This window comes from Callospermophilus lateralis, chromosome 13, assembly GCF_048772815.1.
Source record: "Callospermophilus lateralis isolate mCalLat2 chromosome 13, mCalLat2.hap1, whole genome shotgun sequence".
NCBI lineage: Eukaryota > Metazoa > Chordata > Mammalia > Rodentia > Sciuridae > Callospermophilus > Callospermophilus lateralis.
Window position 1 is genome coordinate 107112479 of NC_135317.1, and position 21941 is coordinate 107134419.

Here is a 21941-nt window from a genome sequence, read left to right on the forward strand (position 1 = left end):
AGAAGCCTTGGCTTCCCGTCCCGCCCGCGCCGCGGAGGGCGCCAATCGCGGCAGGCGGAGGGGCCCGCGCGTGCGCGATGCCGGCCGGCTCTGGGCGGTCTTAGCGGGGCGGTCCCCGCACCTGTTGCCATGACTCCTCCTCCGTCGCCGGGTCGCTTGCTGGAGGCGGGTGGGTTGTCGGAGAGCCCCCGCCCCTTCGCCTGCGCTGGGCGCAGGCCCTGGGAGGTTCGCCGGGCGGGCAGAGCCTCGGGAAGGGCGTCCTGGGCAGAGGCGGCCGAGAGGCTCCGTGGCAGGGAAAGTGAGGAGCTTCCCTCCGCCGCCAGCCGGGGACCAGGACACGGCGGCGCTCCCGCCCCACTGCCCCCGATCGCCCAGCGGCCGAGATGGCAGCCGCCGGCGCCCGGGGCCTGCGGGCCAGCTACCACCGGCTCCTGGATAAGGTGGAGCTGATGCTGCCGGAGAAGCTGCGGCCGCTGTACAACCACCCGGCAGGTACGGCCCGGCCGCCGCGGCCCTCCCCGACCCTCGGAGCCCGCTGACATGCCGCGGCGGGCGGCCCGCGGCCCGCGACCTTGGCGCGCCGCCGCCGGGCACTTCTCCCGCACCGGATCCCTCCCTGGCGGCCGCCGCTCGCGGGGGCGAGCGCAGCGCAGGTGGCCCGCGCGGGGCCCCGGAAGGCCGTGCTCCGCCACCTGATGCGGCCGGCGGGGCGAGCCCCCGGGACCGATCTGATTGCAGTCGGCGCCGCCACTTGCTAGGGTGACCTTGGGCAGAACCCCAGGTCTCAGTGCCTGGAATGTGGCGGGTGTGAGAATCAATGATAAGGTGCGTGCTCGATGGTTGGTAAATGCTCCCTAGAAGTCCGCTCTCTCTGGTCCCACCGGAAAACAGTGTCCTTATCATGATGAAAATAATATTTCTGTAAGAAACTGGCAGCTCTCAATTCCTTCGGCTATTTATTCAAGAGCTACAATTCGGTTATTTCCTATATAAGGGGAATTAATGATACTTGGCTGGGGACTAAAATCAGATATATTCTGAGGTCTTTTTCAAGCATAAAATTTAGCAAAGGAAAGCTTGTTTTAAATTGAGAGATGTAAGTGCTACTGAAAATGTGGGTTTTTTCCCCACTTTTAGTTCTACCCATAAACGACTGTGAAGCAGCCCTCTGGAATCCTATATGGTTGCTAAATATGATTTCCATTTTGATAATGTGTTCAAATATTCCTCTGAATTATACTTTAGTTTAATCCAAAATATTATTTACTATAATACTGAACCCATTATAAAACTAATCTTTAAGGAGATTATGGTTATTGATTAGAAAGTGTATTTGGTTTATTTGTCTTTTAGTTGTTTTTGCACTTAGACTTTTAGAATTGTGCTTGTGTTTTTTGGCAAAGACTTTTGGGGGGGTTAGGCATCATTTTGAAATGATATAGGCATTACAAAGTCAACAATTTTGATAGGATAGAGGAGGAACAATTTTAAACTACTAAAAATAATACAGAATTAGAAAGTTGTTTTATTTCTTCTTGATGATGTAGTCTTCTGTTGATCTTTTCCAAGGTCTTGGCTTTTAGTCACATGTAATTATTGCTTAGAATTACTTATCTTTCAGAATAGATTGTTTCACCTGAACATCTCTTGAATTGGTTCAGTTATTTTAATCCATTTCAGAGTATTGGAAGGAACAAAGGCTAGAAAGTGAGACCAAGTTGAGTCTTGCCCATGTGATCTTAATCTTAAATTTCTCAACCTTTATTTTCTACTCTATAAAATGGGGATAATAATTATCACCATTTAAGTATTTTTGAGAAATGATGTAATGTCTGCAAAACATGTGTTTGCCTTTCAACTTTCAACAAAAGTTGGTTCTCATCTGAGCTTTTGAACAAGATGCAAAGTAAAGATATCTATTTCTGAAGTTATTTATGATTAAAAAGTTGAGGAAAACCAAAGTAGAAATAGAGAAGCACAAAAATATGACTGCTGACTATTAGTCTTAGATAAAATCTGAGGAAACATTGGTTCTTTTTCTAAGAGTTATACAGAGTAAATATTCAAAGGTTTTAACATACTATTTTGCATAGTATTGTTATTGAATCACCCTTTAAGCATTAGACTAAATTCCCATACAAGAAATTTTTTTAATGTTATGGAAGGCTAAATATTAATTACTGGAAATAACACATTGCTGATTCTAAATTTTTGAGATTTTTTAAAAATTTTTTTTGTGGTACAGGGGATTGAACCCAGGGCCTTGTGCTTACAAGACACACACTCTTTCAACTGAGCTATATCCCCAGCCCTTTGAGATTTCTTTTTATCACTAACATGGATATCTAGACAAGCAACAAGAATGTGTTTTTGTGTACTGAAATGTTACATGATCCAGTATCTTTAGGCCTTCATGTCTTTGCCTCTGTGTTTCTAGCACATCATGATCTGCCTCTATAAGAAAGAATAGAATTCTGACAAAAGGTTCGACCTAGTCAGGTTCCTCAACTCGGGGATGTCACTCCCTCCCCACCACTGCCTGACTGTATGTTAAAGTATGTGGCTCCAAACTAATCACCTGTATGGCTATCCTCAGGACCTGCATGGCTATCTTCGGGTATGCTTCAGAGAATACTTGAAAGTCAGTTGCCCAGTATTTATTAAAAGCTTAGTTGGTGCTATGGTAAGTGACGAGGAGTAGATAAAGGCAGTAGGGTAGAGTGCCATGACTGACTCTTGGTGGGTGTAAGAACAGGGACCAGATATGCACATGTGGATGCGAGCTCTCTGTCTATTGCTGTGGAACCTGACTAGGTTGCACCTTTAGTCATAATTATTATTTTTTTTTAATAGATGTAGATCATGATGTGCCAGGAACACAGAGGCAAATACATGAAAGGCCTCAAAATTCTAGGATCATGTTACATTCCAGCCTTCCTACCTCAGGAGTTTGTCAGCAAGGCCATCACCAGATAAGGCCCCTAGATCTTGCACCCCCATAATTGTGAGCCAAAATAAACCTCTTTTCTTGAATATTTCATCATAGTAATTAAAATGGATTACCTACCACTAGGGGAAAAGACATTATTAGTTAAACAGATGTCATTGCTTTGCTTGTTATGTGCGAGTTACAAAATAGAGTGGATTGAGCTGATGAAACAGTAGCCCAGTCATGTTAGATAAGCATTAGATAAGAACTAGCTTTTGCAAAATAAAAATGAATAATTTTTGGCAGTCAGTATCTGTGTCAAAGTCTAAGCTTTACAGATTCTAAGGACATGTGCCTGTAGTTGATCACATGATAGTGAACAGGTAGACTTGCACAGGACTAAGGAACTAAGGGGTGTTGCAAAGGAAGAGGAGAGGAAGAAATAGGGAAGGTTAAACAATGGATACCAGTTACATTGGATAGGAGGAAGGAGTTTGGTGTACCATTGCACAGCAGGGTGGACTATAGGTAACAGTTGGGTACTGGACATCTCAAAAAAATAATAATAATACAAGAAAAGATCTTGAATGTTTTCACCATAAGTTATAAATGTTTCAGGAGGTAGAGGGTTTGCCTAGATTTAAGCATTACACAATGTACACATGGGGGAAAACATCACATCTGCATTAATGTGTAATTTTTATGTTTCTTATATGAACTAATAATATGAAATAAAAAGGTAGCAAGTGATAGAGGAATGGTATGAAAGGTATGAGAAGAGGTAGTGGGAAGGTAACGATTTATATGGCCTCCAAGATTTTGTTTTTAAGTATGTTTTAGTTGTAGATGTACACAATATCTTCATTTATTTATTTTTTTATGTGGTGCTGAGGATCGAAACCAGTGTCTCACATGTACAAGGCAGGCGCTCTACCACTGAGCCACAACCCCAGGCCCCTCCAAGGTTTTAATAAGAAATTTTTTTCACATTGGAACATAGTGAATGCCTCAGTTCAGCGTCTGGATGTGTCTGGATGTGTATGTGTCAAAATCACCTGTTCTTTCCAAGGAGGAAGCTTTCCTTGAGGAAGGAATCACATATACACATGACCTACTTTCTCAAAGTCATATAATATCTTACTAAGTAATTCTTTTCAGATGAACAAATTAGGAAGTAAAATTTGGTTTGTCAAAGTGTGTGCATGAAAACTAGATTTGTTAATTTGTTTGAAAATTTATGTCTGTTATTATTTGGTTCTGCTATTCATTCGGAGAATTTCTTAAATTCTTTTATGAAAACTTAACTTTAAAAAACATCAATTTAATTTTAAGACAGTAAGACACGAGAAAAAAAAACCATTATAATAGTCTCTGTATTGTTTATTATTCTTAAATGGCTCATAGTTTTATATATACATATAGAGGGGGGAGAGGGAGAAGATATGCTTGTATGATGTTTCTAAATTGTCAGTTTGAGGCCTTTTCAATTTCCAAAAATAGAGGGGTTTTGTTTGTTTGTTTGTTTGTTTGTTTGTTTGTTTTTGGTACTGGAGGTTGTACCCAGGGGCACTTTACCACTGAGGTATATCCCCAACCTTTTTTATTTTTTATTTTGAGAACAAGGTCTTGCTAAGTTACTGAGGCTGTCCTTAAACTTTCCATCCTCCTGCCTCAGCTTCCCTAGCCACTAGGGTTAAAGGTGTACACTACCATACCCAGTTCCAAAAAGTAGAGTTTTAAGAAACAAGGTGAAATATATTGTTGATTTTTTATCTAAGTGAATGAACATTAATGGGTTGGGGTTGTAGCTCAGGGGTTGAGCACTTGCCTCACATGTGTGAGGCACTCATCACCACATTAAATAAATAAATAAATAAATAAATAAATAAATAATATTGGGACTATTTACAACTAAAAATATATACATTTTAAAAAAGAATGTACATTTATATCTGATAGGGACACATTTCCTTTCATCTTAGGCTTTAAGATGACGTCATATGAGGTGATTTTTGTTTCACTCAGTTTATTTTTAGCAATTCAAATTTTCCACCTAATCAAGTTATTGCATTTATCTTAATAGATATTAACAGTTAATTTTTAGTTTTACGTATCCTGATAATAAGGTGATATAAGCACTTCAAATACCATAATTATCTCATTTATTTTTATGTTTTTCTATGAGAATAACTATGACATGGTATAGAGTCCAAACCCTTTTTTTTCAAGGTCTATAATAATATATGTAACATTGTTGCTATTTGAGTAACATTCATTTGTAAATGCTTTGTTTTGTCAAAACTTTCTGTTTAGGCCTGTTGAAGTAAGTTGTGATGTGTTCTCACTGTGTGTCCAGTGACAGACTGATTGTTGCATTCAGATTGCTTGTTTCTGGAAAACAGCTTCTGTATCTGAATTTATTTGACTTTATTATTTACTTTTAAGGCAGAAAATAATTCATTAAGGTAAAAATAAGTTTTCTCTGAAATTTTCAGAGAAATTATGTAAGCTCACTTATGTAAGCACATTTTTTTTAAGAATTAAGAAAACACTATTTGTGTGTATATATAGGTATCCACCTCTGATTACTTGTTACTTGTAAGTAGTCTTTGGTATCTCAGAAAAATTAGTAACATAGAATGTGTTATATATTTGCTACCAATGTTTTTCTGTTAGTACTTTGCACTTGTTAAACTAAGTTAGGGTTTGTTTTTCATTGTTAAAAATGCCCCTGTTGGTCCAGAGTTCTAGCCACCATCATTTCATGTTTGAAGTTTTTTTTGTTCTTGTTTGGTTTGGTAGAGGGCTGGTACATAGTTAATATTTTATAAGTAGCTTGGAGCATTGAGTAAATTAGTTACCAGGCAAACCTACTAAAAAGCTTGGCTGTTGGTTAACCCCATAGAATCAACCATTAAACTTGTAAAGAAACCAGAATCTGGGGTTGGAGATGTGGCTCAAGTGGTAGCGCGCTCGCCTGGCATGCGTGCAGCCCGGGTTCAATCCTCAGCACCACATACAAATAAAGATGTTGTGTCTGCTGAAAAAACTATAAAATAAATATTTTTAAAAATTCTCTCTCTCTCTCTCTCTCTCTCTCTCTCTCTCTCTCTCTCCCCCCCCCCAAGCTATAGCTATATAGGTATATTTATTTAAAAGAAAAAGAAGAAACCAGAATCTGGAGACATTATCCAGGAAACAGTTTAGGGTGACAGAAGAAGAAACCTTAGTTTAATTATAGGAAGAGCAGCGCCTGCAGAGGAATCCAGAGTAGCCATGAGCACACTCAGCCAGAGGCGGCAGCAGTGTGCTGACTTACCTGAGCCCGAGCCGAGCTCCCCGCATGAACAGGAAATAAACTTGGTATTTGCACTGTACATGATGCAGAAGTTCTGTGTGCATCCAAGAGAAATGACTCAGGTGTCATGACAGCAATTCCAGAAGCATGGCCTAGATGGAGACTTGAAGGAGTTCAATTATAGGATCAGCACAATACAGCTAGGAGAAGAGTGCCCTATGGTCTGAGAGAGCAGACCTAGCCTTGAGTACGAGGCAGTGTCAAGGCAATCTGGGTCACACCTGAAGATGAACTATCTTGGATCCACCTCCATCCTGAACATGGTTAATCCAATGCAATTCTGTTGACAAATACATAACTGTTGGTCTACGAAGATTAGACAGCAGTCCTTGTTTTTAAGGAAGTTATTGTCGGTTAAGTAACATGGCATAATGATTTGATGAGTACAGAAAACAACAGAAAAAATTCACTGGAGGAGGTCTTCTGTGAGAGAAAGCTCAGATGAGTGTTTGAAAGATGGAGTTAGGTGAAAACAGGGCCGAATATTGGGAGGGGACAGTGTAGGCTGAAGTACAGTCTCCAACAGTGTGAAACTAAAAGCCTGGAGGCTGCCCACACCTGTAATCCCAGTGACTCCAGAAGCTGAGACAGGAGGAGGCTGAGGCAGGAGAATCGGAAGTTCAAAGCCATCCTCAGCGATTTTTTTTAGGAAAAAAAAAAAAGCAAAAAGGACTGGGGATACAGCTCAGTGGTAAAGCGCCCTGGGTTAAATCTCTAATACCAAAAAAGTGAAACTAGTTGAGTGTTTGCCTATCTTATTAGTCTCTGGAAGCCAGAGTTTCTTAATCTTGCACCATAGACGGTTTGAACTGGATGAGCCTTTGCTGTGGCGGTTGTCCCCTGCATTGTAGAATGTGTGGCAGTATTCCAGGCCTCTAACCCCTGGATGACAGCAGCAGCAGCACCTCCCCCGCCTCGGGGGTGGAAGCTATACAGAAGGGCAGCATGTCCTGGGGAACAAAATCACCCTGCCCAGATGCTCTGACCTGGTATGAGATCCAGTTGGTTAGAATTAGAAATGTGCATTCTGGAAGCTGGTGCCTTTGTGTGTTCTTTTAAATTCCTTTTTCATTGGTAAAAGTTTCTTTTGAAATTCCAGTCTAATAACTAAAAAGGAAAGGAATTTTTTTCCATATTTTGTTGAAGATAGAAAGTGATGTGACCAGAGTTCTAGATATGGTGGTGACAGAACCTAGGGAACTGGAGAGAGGATAAGTACAGTAAACCAGAAGTTGGAGATAGATGTTTACCCCCCACTCATTTGTAAGATCATCCAGCTTTAGAACTCCTTGATAGTTCCAACTCTGTCTCCAGATTCATCCCACAGCTTAAGATATGGAAAATCTGAAGGTGGGCAGGATAACATGAAAATGATTACATTCCAGATATCTCTGAGAAAACAATGTTGAGGATTCTAGTTGTTTGTGCCCATAGGGAAGAAAGGGTCTGTGCTATGATCTTCTAGTGTTCAAAAAATCATTCTAAACATGGTATACAGTTCCTTTGCAGAATAAGAGGAGAAAAGAAAATTTAGATTTCAGTAGAAGGACTTTAGAATTAAATTAGAAAATGAGTAACTTAAAAATGTATGCCAGCCTTTACATATCTATAATCACCCCTCGGTAGACACAGGGGATTACTTCCAAGACTTCATTACACATCAGAATCCAAGAATGCTCAAATCCCTTCGATAAAATAGCAGGATATTAGCATAACCTATACCAGTCCTCCTGTGTACTTTTTCAGTCATCCCTAGATTACTTACAATGACCTACACAATTTAACTAGTAGTTATACTGTGCTGTTTTAGGCAACTAAAACAAAAATAAAAAGTCTCAAGTATTCAATACAGGTGCAGTTTTGTTTTTTTTTTTTTTTTAATTTTCAATCTGTTGTTTGTGAATTTATGGGTGTGGAACTCACAGAGAAGTGTATTTTAAAAGTTGTTTGTAAGGACTGGAGACTTAGCTTAGAAGTAGAGCATCCGTTTGTATGCATGAGGCCCTGGATTCCATCCTTGTTGGGGGACAGGGGTTACTTGTATATGTATACATGCATACACCTGTGTATTTGTATAATATATACATGTATATTACTAGAGTAATAAACTCCAGTTAACATAACCTACTTTCAACTCTGCTGGCTAACTTTCCTAATTATTTAACATTAATATTCATACAAATGTGAAAGTGAGGTCAGAAGTTTTGAGAAGCCATAAATTTGATCGGTAAGTAGATACACAACTGACAGGTAAAGTACACTATAAATCCTATTATATTAAAATAACATTGAGGGGTGGGGTTGTGACTCAGTGGTAGAGCCCTCATCTAGTATGCACAAGGCACCAGGTTTGATCCTCAGCACCACATAAATGTAAAATAAAGATATTGTGTTCATCTAAAGCTTAAGAACAAATATTTTTTAAAAATCACATTGAGTTAATGAATTTAACTGTAAGATATTAATTCATTTGAGAGGAGTAAAAAATAGCAAGAACCATATTAAATTTGGAAGAACAGACAAAATGTGTAACATGCTAATATTTACTGCTAGAGGCTAGTTATAGTTCAGACTGTTGAAACAGCCCCTTTGGAAATGGAAAGCTCCAAATTGTTCTAGGTCCCAAACTCCCTCAGGCTAAGAATGGAAACTAAAAGACTATTCCGGCTGGAAGACTGGAAAACTGGCTTCTTCTCTGGCCAGCAGAGCCTTGCTCCATCTACATATGTACATCTCCTGACTTTTATTTTTTTCCTATTAATTGTCACTCCTTCTGTAGGACCAGGGGAGAAACGATCCGGCTGTTTCCCGGTTTAATCAAATAGCATTAAATTCATTTTTCCTTTTTCCATAGTTGGCTTATTTCTAGTTGTGGGCAGGCAGATAGCCAGGATCCAGGCAGGTTCCCCAGTTTGGCTGCTGGGAATACTACCTGGGATGTGTTTCTAAAACTTCTCGATAAATAAATTTTGCAAAGAAAGCAGACTGCCCAGTTTTACATTTGTTAAATGTTTCTGCTTAATGTTAAAATTAACATTCATTCAGTCAAAATGCACCCAAGACAGATGTTGTCACTGGGCTCATTTTCATTTGGGTCCTTGCTGTTGCCAAGGTGTGAACTAGTTTGGCTTTGATGAAAGCACTTGAGAATTTAGTTTCACTGAAATGTGTTTATCTGGCTCCCAGACATGATTTTACTTCAATAGCCTTTCTGTGCTTAGGTTATTAAGAGCCACCACTATCTTTTATTTACTAACATCTCCCCAGTGCCTGGTACTCTAAGTCACACAGTGAATACTGTGGGTGAATGATTGAAGGGTGGCCCTGTCTCCAACAAACTAGACCCAGAACTAAACCCAGCTCTTTACCCAGCTCAGTGCTTTTTCCACTTCATTATCTTTTATTGTTTGCTTTGTTTGCAAATAATGGGTTTAAATCAGTTTTATCTAAGTGTGATCTCAGCATGTGTGAACAGAACATCATGTTATAAATGAGAGTCAGTACTATTTTGGGGGAAAGAACAAATGCATCCTCACCTGCTAGTGCTTTTGAGAAGTGTTAATTGGGAGTAGATTAAAAAGTAAAAGGTGTTCTACTTGGATGATGTAGATGTGATTTACACCATTTTAGATGTGATTTTTGTGACAAAGGCAAAATTTTTTTGCAAAGTAGAGTATTAAGGCAGCAGTAATAACTTGTGAATATAACAGGATATTAAACTGTTTATAAATCACTGTTCTCTTACATAAAATTCCTTGATTTGTACATTAAGACATAAATGTCTTCTGTTGATCCAGTGTGTAAGAGCATACACAACATTTTCATGGCCCTGGTATGCAGTGGACTTGCTATGTTTAGTTGTGTTTTAAGTTCCCCTGGACAAAGTCTCTTTCTGTCCTCTCACTGTGTCCCCTGAAGGGGAGCAGCAGTGTGTGATGTGGAGGAGTTACGTAAAGAGCAGTAGTTAAGAGTTGCACAACAGGGGCCAGTTGCAGTCTGCTGATGAAGTGACCTGAGTTTCCTTCTAGCTCTGAAACATCATGCTCATCAAATACTGAGTTAAATATTTTCAATACTTCAGGCATTTATTTAACATTTTGCACAAAGCAGGTGGGTACATGGTGACTAAAAAAACATGGACCCTGTTATTGATGAGTTTACACGTGGTCTCTGGTCTCTCCTCTTTCTCATGAGGACTTTAAAGTTAGGTTCACTGGGCCGGGGATATAGTGGTAGAGTGCTGACCTAGCATGTGCGAGGCCCTAAGTTCAGTCCCCAGCACTGTGAAGAAGAAAAATTAGGTTCATGGATGGTGGAATATGTAGTTTTATTTTTGTTTTTGTCTTGCACTAGGGATCAAACCCTGGGGCTCTCGACCCAATGAGCTACATTCCCGATCCTTTTGATTTTTTATTTTGCAGGTCTTGCTCAGTTGCTGAGGCTGGTCTCAAACTTGAAAGGCTGGCCTCAGTCTCCCCAGCAGCTGGGATTGCAGGCGTGCACTGCCACACCCAGTGAATATATAGAAATTTTGCAAAAACTCTTACTATGATATATATGGAAGGATGTCATTTATGGTTATAAATATTGAAAAAATCAGTGAATACACAGATATCTACTGAAGCTCATATTATAAAACTTCATTATAAATTTCATTTTCCCAACTGGAAGATTATCAGTGATAGTTCCATGTTCAAGGCAAAGCTTTGGAATTAGTTTCCAAACCATCTCCATTATAACTTAGCTTGTTGTTAGTGAATCACAAAAGTATAAGTAATTGACAAAGATCAATGACAGATTTATGCTGTGACACTGTGGTAATTTTCTAAATGTTAAATACAGAGTAATACAGAAAGCATAGTAAAAATTATTATATTGGTAAATCTTTGGGTTTTTGAAATTTGGTAATGGTTGTTAAAAGATATGTATGTGTAACATGTTTGGTTCATTCCTGAATTTTTCTTCTTTATTTCAGGCCCTAGAACAGTTTTCTTCTGGGCTCCAATTATGAAATGGGTAAGTTTTTGCAGCATCTACTGAAAAAAAAATTTCCTCATTATGATTTTATTAATTTGAGGTAAATTTTATGAAAATATACTTTATTATTGGTATACCTCTAAATGATTTTTTGGAAAATATTCTTGGGTATATCTTTTACTACACAGAGGATGCCACCTACTTACATCTTTCTGAAGTTCTTAGATAACAGGCCTTTTGGGAAACATATTTCCTATCAGAATATACAAGCCAGGAGTGATGATGCTTACCTATAATCCCAAGAACTGGGAGGCTGAGGCAGGAGGAGCGGAAGTTCCAGACCAGGCTCAGTGATTTAGTAAGACCCTGTCTCAAAATAAAAAAATAGAAAGGGCTGAGGATTGTGCTCAGTGATACAGTGTCTGTGGGTTCATTCTCCAGTGCCACAAAGTAAAAAATACAATTGTGGGCCCCTAGGAACATGCAGATTCATCCTAAAGTCTTAGGACAGGGCTAAGGATATAGCATTTGAGAGGGCCTGGGTTCTATCTCCAGCTCAGCAAGAAAGACAGAAGGATCGCTTGAGCCCAGGAGTTTGAGGCCAGCCTGGGTAACATAGTGAGAATCTATCTCATCAAAAAGAGTAAAAAAAATTATGACAAGGAAATCATTATCCTAGGTAGAACCCCCAAAGTAACTTTTCTTATTAACATAGTAGATTGGTGGTACTGAAAGCTCAGTCCTAGTCCCTGATGCTGATCCAATAACAAGGACAGAGTTTTGAGAAAAAGGAAACAGAAGTTTTATTGATTTACTAGAAAATGAGAAAATGCAACAGACTCACATGTCAGGCTGTAATTCTAACTGCCAGGGGAAACAGAGGGCTTTAAAAAGGGAATACAAGGATACAGCGCTGTATTCCAACTAACTAATGAATGTTCAACATATGTCCTTGAGAGAGCTCTTGTTCCAGTTTGTAGGTTTGGAGTTTTATTTTGTTTTGCTTGGTACTGGGGTTTGAACCCAGGGGCTCTCTACCACTAAGCTACATCCCTAGGTCTCGCTAAATTGCCCAGGCTGGCTTTGAACTTGCTGTCCTCCTGCCTCAGCCTCCCAAGTCACTGGGATTACAGGCCTTTCAGCATGCTAGGCAAGCCCTCTACCACTGAGCTATAACCCCCACCCTGGCATATGTTTTTTAATAATTAAGAAAATACTAAAAGAATTTTACTCTAAGCCATCTCATAAGTATTTATCCAAACCTAGTGAAGATAACCAGATGCCAGGAAAAAAGTGGGGGCTTCAGGCATTTGAAGCACATGTTTTAATTGATGAGAGTAGGGGAGCTAGCTTGAGTCTGCCAGATGTCACATGTCTGTGCTGGATTGCTGAACACAGCTCTTGTTCAATCTCCATCCAAAAACTGTTTTCCAAGTAAGGGTTCTGGGGTTCAAAGAACAAGGTGACCACAGATGCTAATTTTAGTAAGTGACAGAGTCAGGATTGAATATCCAGGTCTGTTTGACTCCAAAGCCTTTGCTCTGAGCACTTCCATCATCTTTAAACAGAAACTGAGTCTGGTGCTTTCTGAGTGTGTCAGGGAATATCTCACATAATCCTGAAGTGAGCACTTTCTGAACTGTGGTTCTATTACGTGAGTGAAGTTTAGAATGAAGTTGACAAGGAGCATGGGAAAGATGCAGAGAAGAACACTCCTTTATGCAGGCACATAATTTCATTCTATCATCATGTCAGTCTCGCAAGGGTAGGCAATAATACTCTCATTTTACTTGTGAGGAATTTAAGATAGGTTAATGTAACCAGATCAGAGTCATACAGCTAGTTAAGAAGTGGAGATTAGATTCACAATGTGATTTTGTAAAATAATTTCTATGAGATTAGAATGATATAGAAGTAGACGGGGATTTTTTTTTAAATATGGGAAAGACAGGCATGGTAACCATGTCAACCACTTGTAGTACCAGCCAGGTTGAAGACTGAGGCAAGAGGGTCACTTGAGCCCAGCCCGAGCAGCATAATGAGACCCTGTCTCAAAAAAGAAAGAGAGAGAGAGAGAGGAGAGAGAGAGGTGAGAAGAAGGAAGGAAGGGAGGGAGGGAAGGAAGGAAGATAGAGAAGGAAGATAGATCAAGACCTTTGTGGGACACAACAATTACTAATATAAAGTGTGTGCTGGGAACATAAAAAGTCATAAACTGCTGGCTCTTTCCAAAAGAGAATGCCAGAATACCACTCAGAGTTTTCATGGACATAGTCAGTGAGCCACCATGTGTTAGTCAGTTTGTATCACTGTGCCCAGAACACTGGACAGGAACCACCTTGGAGAGGAAAACTCCATTTTGGCTCATGGTTTCAGAGGCCTCAGTCCATACACAGCAATGCCATTGCTGTAGACCTGAGGTGAGGTGGAACATCATAGCAAAAGGTACCACGGAGGAGGGCTCTCAGTCATGGCACTGGGAAGCAGAGAGAGAAAGGAAAGGGCCTCAGGGAGCAGGCCCCAGTGACCACTGCCTTCTCCAGCCGTGCCCGCCTTCCTACAGTTAGCACCCAGTCAAGCCATTCAAACTGGGATGGACTGGTTGCGCTACAGCTTTCAATCCAGTCACTTCATCTCTGAATATTTCTGGAGTAGCACTGGAGTTTGGGGGTTGAGCGGAACCTCATATCCAAACCACAGCATACAGTGTAATGCATGGATCCTGCAGAATAATTGAAATCGGTCCCTTTGTTCCCCTGATGGGCAGTTTTCCACCCTGCAGAAGAGGTAGAACAAATAAGGAATAGAGAAAATACACATTGGGGCCTGGAAGGAGGGTGTAGGAGGGATAAGTTTTAAAGTAGAGTCATTACTTTCTTGAACTACTAGATTCATTAATTCAAAACAATTGGGGCTTGTTTTAAGTTTTTTTTTTTAAGAGAGAATTTTTTAATATTTATTTTTCAGTTTTCAGTGGACACAACATCTTTATTTTATTTTTATGTGGTGCTGAGGATCGAACCCAGTGCCCCGCGCGTGCCAAGTGAGCGCATTACCACCTGAGCCACATCCTCAGCTCTTGTTTTAAATTTATGTATGGACTCATAAGTATTTCTGTGTTCTGTTAAGGAGCAGAAACTTTTGCTGATTTCTATTTTTCATACAAAAGCATCCTTTAGAAATTCAGTAAAAACCTGAAATAATTTCTTAAAAACATTCTCTAATAACATACTTAGAATTTGCTTAAAATACTTCAAGAAAAATAAGAAAAAGAAGGAGGGGAGGTAAAATCTCAATAATTTTTAACTCTGGGACTGAATTTTTCATTAATAAAAATTGTTTTATTTTGTATTCTAATCTCTGCAAGAAAGTAGCTAACTAATCTTCTAGTGAGGACTTGTTAACTTCTCTGAGTGACACTGATGGTGGAACAGAGTGGGATAATTTACAAAGTCAGTATTCAAAACATTACCGAAGAAATGACCATGTATATTTTGATATTGAATGACCTAGCAAAAAAATTAAAATCATAACAGCTTTTCTGATACTTCCACATTTAAAAAGAATAACGGGGCTGGGGTTGTGGCTCAGAGGTAGAGTGCTCACCTCACACGTGTGAGGCCCTGGGCTTGATCCTTAGCACCACATCAAAATAAAACAAAGGTATTGTGTCCACCTTCAAACAAAAATAAATATTTTTTAAAAAAACGGAATAACATTGACAGAAATTGAAAAACATTATGCCACGCTTATTATGCCTTTTTTCTTTCTACATGTATGTGCATTTTCAGGGGTTGGTGTGTGCTGGATTGGCTGATATGGCTAGACCTGCAGAAAAACTCAGCACAGCTCAATCTGCTGTTTTGATGGCCACAGGTAATTAAATTAATATCTTTCATATTCCATGAACAACATAAGTTATTTTGTTTTTGTTTCACATCCGTTTATTTAACAATTTAGTTTTAAAAATATATACACACTCTTAGTACTTGCAAAGGAATTTAACAGTGTTATCTATCTCTAGGAAGTCACTGCATTATGCATGGAGGGGACAGAGAAATGTAGCTAGACATAAGAATCAACATGGGTTTTTGTTTCTCACATTTTTGTCACAAACGTATTTTTTTTATAATCAGGAAAAAAATTAGAGTTAATATTCTCTTGTGCTGTAAAGGTTCCCTGTAGCATAAGAACTCGGGATCGTGGGGAACACTGGATCAGAGACCTTTTTGAAGATTAGATCAGTATTTCCTCCTTCCTCCTACATCATTGTTGCCATAGTCCTTTTGTATCTATTTACTCTAATATGAAATATTCAGATAAGTCATTGCAGCAGGAGGTATGCTTTTTAAACAAATACTTTGTTTCAATAGGGTTTATTTGGTCAAGATACTCACTTGTAATTATACCAAAAAATTGGAGTCTGTTTGCCGTTAATTTCTTCGTGGGGGCAGCAGGAGCCTCTCAGCTCTTTCGCATTTGGAGGTAAGCCTACTGACTTTCGTATCTGCTTCAGAAGCTACCCAGATGGCAACATAATTTTTTTAGGATTCACATATAATGCTAGGACAGGAATGTGCCTAAAGCAGAAATTTAACATTTCTAAAAAAGTATGGTTTACAAATAAATTAAAAGCAGTTACACAGGATGTTTCCTAGCTTTTAGACCTAACTGCATTATCTACATGGATAGCCCTTTTATATAGTCCCTTTTATTATTAAGATAGCATCTAAAGTGTGAGGCTTATAAGTAATTTCCAATGTAAATCTCTGATCGTTCACATTCAGTAATATATATAAGGCAGGATTTAAATGTATAAAGTTTTGAAAATGACATTTAGGGCAAAGTCACTGGTTTCATTGGGAAATATTTCAAAAGCCCTGGAAGTTTTTTAAGCCATTTTCTCACCAGTAACATTGTTTGTCAGTGACTAATAATAATGATAATATGAACAAATGTTTGCAATCAGGATCTTTTGGAAGTCTGTGTAGCACAATAGGCTTATGGGATAAGTTCCTTCTTGAGCTTAAACTATTTTCCACTTGTTGTAAGCTGGGAAGGATAGTAAGTGAAATCCAGAGTGTTATGGAGGAGAGACTCTGGCTCAATTTTCTGAATAATTAAGAAAATTAATTAAGATAATTAAGAAAACAGTCCTTAGCTTCGGTAAACATAACCTGTTAACCTGTGTTTAAAAAAAAAAAAAATCACTTCTAGTGATTAAACTAGAACCCATTCCCAATTGATTTTATTGTTAGATGCTTATTGAGTAAGTGACAAATTCAAGTTGACCAGATTTTAATAAATTTTATGCATATGTTCACGTTTGTCATAGTCTTGTATAGCCCAAGAGTGAAAATATTCATTAAAATAATACTTTTGCACAAGAAACTATATGTCATGTAAGATGTATAAACTTCTTGGCAGTTGGGATCTTATTATCTGCGATACAGATCAAATGCAGATGAGCCCTTGGATCACTTCTGCCTATTCTTATCTGGTTTCTGGGAAGACTGTTGGCAACTACACAGCCACCTGACCACTGGAAAGAGAAATGAAATATGCTTCCTATTCTCTCCTTACTATAAATTTATCTATTATTACTGATGGTTATTTTTCTTTCTCTTTTCTTTATAGATATAACCAAGAACTAAAAGCTGAAGCAATCAAATAAAAGAGTTCCTGATCACCGACCCTAGATGTGGACGTAACCACTGGGACTAGCTTGTTATTTGGTTATTTTAAGGCATTGCTAGCTGTGCTGACATTTGGAAGGCACAACAAAAATCTTGCTAAAGCTGGTAGCTAGTGCTTGATTCCATAGAAAATAAAGTAAATTTTAATAACAGTCTTCTCTTTACACATGACTTAGGGAACTTATCTGTGGATACTAGGAATACTTTTTCTACCATCTGTCCATAATAAACCATACTTGGTCATACATCCCATAGCCTGCAGTTTTAGTCAACAAAGTATGTATATAAAAGAACAAACAAATTGAGCAAGCTAAAAGACCACTGAAAGGCTATGTGCTCTGCTTATTTAGTTTAGGATGGTCAAGTGAAAGGAAATCGTACTGAGGAGGATGAGAAATGGGTGGTGGAGTAAGCTCACAGAGTGACTTCACACTACCTGAGAACATTTTGACCTGACACGAAGAATCTGGTTTTATTTATTTATTTTGCATATTATGTGAAATTTTTGAACAACTATAGGATTTTCTTTCTTTTTTTTTTGGTGGTGAGGGTGGTTGCCGGGGATTGAACCCAGAGGCACTCTACCACTGAGTTACATTCCCAACCCTTTTTATTTTGAGAGAGGGTCTTTCCAAGTTGCCTAGGCTGGCCTCAAACTTGTGATCCTCCTGCCTCAGCCTCCCAAGTCCCTGGGATTATGGATGTGTACCACCACACCTGGCTACAGCTACAGATTTTTAAAATAGTATTCTTATAAAGATCAGTTGAGATTTTGTTTTGTTTGGTGTTTTATGGGGGAGAGGTGTTTTGTTGGTACAGGGAATTGAACCCAGGGTACTTTGCCACTGAGCTACATCCCCATCCCTTATTTTATTTTATTTTATTTTATTTTATTTTATTTTATTTTATTTTGAGACAGAGCCTTGCTAGGTTGCCCAGGCTTACCTCAAATCCAGTGAGGTGATATTTTAACACAGCACCTGGGCCATGAAGAGTGTTAGATGTGTATATTATATTCTGTAGCTAATATAACATAGCAGGAAGAGCTGAGTCAGATGGCCTGAATCTGAACCCCAGTTCTGTGATGGATGAGCTGTGGCTTGGAGCACTGAGTGCCTAGCAGAGTGTCTGGGACCCAAGGAGGCTTTCTGTGTATGTTATAACCTTCCTCCCCAAGGTGAGGAGAGACGGGCATGGATTACTCCACACTGGAATTATGCAAGTCTGTTTGATTTGGGTTTCAATTTTGGGTGGGGGGATAACTGGGGATTAAACTCAGGATCACTGAGCCACACCCCCAGCCCTGTTTTGTATTTAATTTAGAGACAGGATCTCACTGAGTTGCTCAGCACCTCACTTTTGCTGAGACTGGCTTTGAACTCACAATCCTCCTGCCTCAGCCTCTCAAGCCACTGGGATTACAGGCGTGCGCCTCTGTGCCTGGCTTTGGCTTCAATTTTGAGTACAGAGGTTTTTTCTAAAAGTTCTAATAAAGTTGACCTTCATTAGAACTATAATCATATGAATAAGTAAAGCAAGTTATTTCAAAATTTGAATAAACGAGACAAAATAACTTGATAGATTGAAAATAGGGTCTTGCACATGCTAAACACACATTCTTGACACTTGGGTGTCCCAGCTAAAGAACTTTTTAAATTAGTGTAATATACTATGACTGAAAATTAGCAATTAGCAGTTGAAAATCTTGAATTTTATCATCTACCCCTTCACCATAGTCTATTTTTGAGGAGGAAAAGAGAAGAGATTTTGACATAAGCAAAAGTGAAGAGATTCTCAGCTGTCAGATCATTGCCTTTGTTTCATAAACCATACCATTAAATTCAGCTATTTGGCATAAGTGTGTTTCCAAGGTGAAGCATCTAGGAAAAACATGAAATGGGGCATAGAAATGAAAAATATATATGTTGAATTGATATTTTACTTCCTTTTCATGAAAACCTGCTCTTTCCTGTGATCTCCAAAGCACCCTTTGCCAGTCAAATTGTAGCTTTTAGCTACAATCACATGCAGTCCTGGTATTCCTCAAGTCATCCACAGGGCTAGGGTGTAGCTCAGTCACTTGCCTGGCATGCACCAGGCCCTGGGTTTATCCCCAGCACCACCAAAAAAAAAAAGCATTTGAGGTGGGGAAATAGAGTTAGGGCTCTTGTCTAGCATGTATGAGTTTGATTTAAAAAAAAAAAAAAAAAAAAAAAAAGATGGGGAAAAAGAATATTGGGGCTGGGGTGTGGCGAGTGGTAGAGAACTTGCCTGGCATACATGAGGCCCTGGGTTCCATCCCCAGCACTGTCAGGGGGAAATATTAAAAACATTGACAATTCATCTATCATTTCTGCCCCCAAACACTTAATCTCTCTCATTATTGAATCTTAAAATTTAAATGACTCTAAAATGTAGCCTGTCAAAAACTCTTATTTGCCACTTGGAACTCATAATCTAATGCTTAAATACACATTTATTTTTAAAAACTCGGAAAGATTTATGTACTGGAAGTTCTACTCTGACTATAGATGCTGAACTCCATGAAACAATCTTCCACAGTGGTACAAATCACTTGATCAACTCAGTGTAGTTGAGTTGAATTCTCTCACAATTTTCTAACAAGTTCTTATCTATGGCTTTATTGAATAAGTTTTGTCAATGCCAGGTCTGATAGCCATGGGTTTCAACTCACCTCTACTACATAGGACTGAGATTTCATTAACATTTGTCTCTGAGATTGGCATTTTTATTTTCTTTAGGTACTGGCTTGGACCCAAGGGTACTTTACCCCTGAGCTACATCTTCAAGATTTTTTTACTTTTGTTTTGAGACAGGTTCTCACTAAGTTGGTGCAGTTCTTACTAAATTGCTGCAGTTGGCCTCAAGCTCAAGACCTTCCTGCCTCAGTCTCCTGAGCTGCCAGGATTAGGCATGCACCATTGCCCCTGGTGGATTTGTTATTTTCAAAAGTAAAACAGGAGGGGGCTGGGGGTATAGCTTAGTTGGTAGAGTGCTTGCCTTGCATACACAAGGCCCTGGGTTCAATCCCCAGCACCCCCCCACACACACACACACAAAAGTAAAACAGGAATAGTAGTACTGACTTCATAAGATTGTTGTAAAGATGAACTGAGACAGTGTTTTAGCACAGTGCCTGCTTCATGCTGAGTGTTAAAAATATATAGAAAATAGTAAACTTAATTGAACATAGACTCAAAAGTACTTTTTTAGACTTAGCAAGTTTGGATTTAGCTGCAAAAAAAAATATCCTTTTTTGTGGTTTGGCATTCATTTCAAGGAAATGTTGATCCAGATCACATCAATGCTGCTATTTCTTCATAGTAAACAGGATTTTTTTTTTAAGTTGTTAAAATGACAGTAAAAGGTTGGATGTTAACCTAGGATTGATCTGAAAGCCAAGGTTCCTCTTTAAAGGCAAAGTCTCTACTAGAATTTGTGTAACAAAACAGAAATAGAAAGCCCTGGCATTTGCTAAGACTGGCTCCCTCCCTAAGGGGTCTATTTAGTTATAGGAGGTATGATTCTAAGACTGGTTTTCAACTTATACCACGTGTTAGCTTTTCATTGCTGCAACCAAAATACCTGACAAAAACAACTTAGACTTACAATGAAAGAACAACAACAACAAAAATAAATAACTTAGAGGAGAAAAAGGTTATTTTGGCTCAAGCTTTCGGAGAGGTCTCAGTCCATGGAAGACCAATTCCATTGCTCTGGCCCAAGGGGAGGAAGAACATGGTGGAAGGACCTGGTGGAGGGAAGCTGCTCAGCTCATGGATCTACCTGTTGATGAGATCAGAGCCCTCATCACTGCCTGCAAGTCCTATCTACCTCTGAACCTTGCTGCATCCAGGACCATGCTTCTAGCACATGATGAGTATTTAGGAATATTCTAAAAACAAGCCATAATGAAATTTTACTCAACAAATATAATTAAGTGAACCTTTTTTTCCTCAAGGCAGCCGTGTTTCACAACATTTTGAAGTGCATGGTAAATTTAATTGTAAGGCTGGATTTACTTGATAACATTTGTTTTGAGTTTTCAATTATATTTTTAATTCAAGTTTTTAAATGTGCCCTTAAAAGTTAATTATTGTAATATTAGTAAGAACGGCTAGAAAATCCAAACATGGATTAAGCTGTTAGAAAATATACCACCCTCTTAAAACATTTTGCCAGTGTCACACTGGATTAAGAAAATTCAAGCCAGGCACACTGGTGTACACCTGTAATTCCAGAGACTGGGGAGGTTGAGGCAGGAGGATCACAAGTTTGAGGCCAATCTCAGCAACTTAGTGAGACCCTGTCTCTAAATAAAAATTAAACCCAGTGGTAAAGCACCCTTGGGTTAAATTAGGGTAAATTTGGCTAGAAGCATGCATTTTAGAAGTATGTAATTCCTCAATTTAAAAATTCACCTCTCTGAAATGAAGTATTGAATTATATATACCTGGGACATTCTGTATTCCTAGTACAAGCCATAATCATAACAGTGGGTGCCCCCTATCTGAGGTGAGTGCCCCAAGACCCCAGTGGATGCCTGAAATCATCTGTTGTCTTCCTGTACATCATACCCATGATAAAGTTTAATTTATAAATTAAATATTTATCACAGAGATTAACAACACCTTATAATAAAAATTGTGTGTGTGAGTGGTCTGTCTCATCTGCCATGGAGGAAATAGCATATACAGGGTGGATACTCTGCACAAAGTGATGGTCCTTATCTCAGGACAGAATAGGGCAGCATGAGCTCCATTGCGCTATGCAGACTACAATGTAAAAATTGGGACTTTGTTACTTCTGTAATTTTCTATTAACATTTTCGGGCTGCAGTAGACTACAGGTCACTGGAGCTCAGAGAGCAGAACCACCATAGATGAGGGATAGCCACGTTGTCTAAAATGAGGCGCTTGCTCCCTCAGGAGATGCTCATCTGTGAAAATCTGCTCTTGCC

At 39.1% G+C, this 21941-nt stretch overlaps 1 protein-coding gene across 1 annotated transcript; it reads left to right on the plus strand.

Moving 5' to 3' along the window:
• The first annotated feature begins 142 nt into the window (after positions 1-142).
• On the plus strand, positions 143-17112 carry Mpc2 (mitochondrial pyruvate carrier 2). The gene is made up of 5 exons (XM_076832475.1): positions 143-492; positions 11263-11303; positions 15056-15140; positions 15638-15749; positions 16902-17112. Exons 1-5 carry the CDS (start codon positions 384-386, stop codon positions 16936-16938), a joined length of 384 nt encoding a protein of 127 aa, XP_076688590.1. The 5' UTR covers positions 143-383; the 3' UTR covers positions 16939-17112.
• Positions 17113-21941: the final 4829 nt, after the last annotated feature.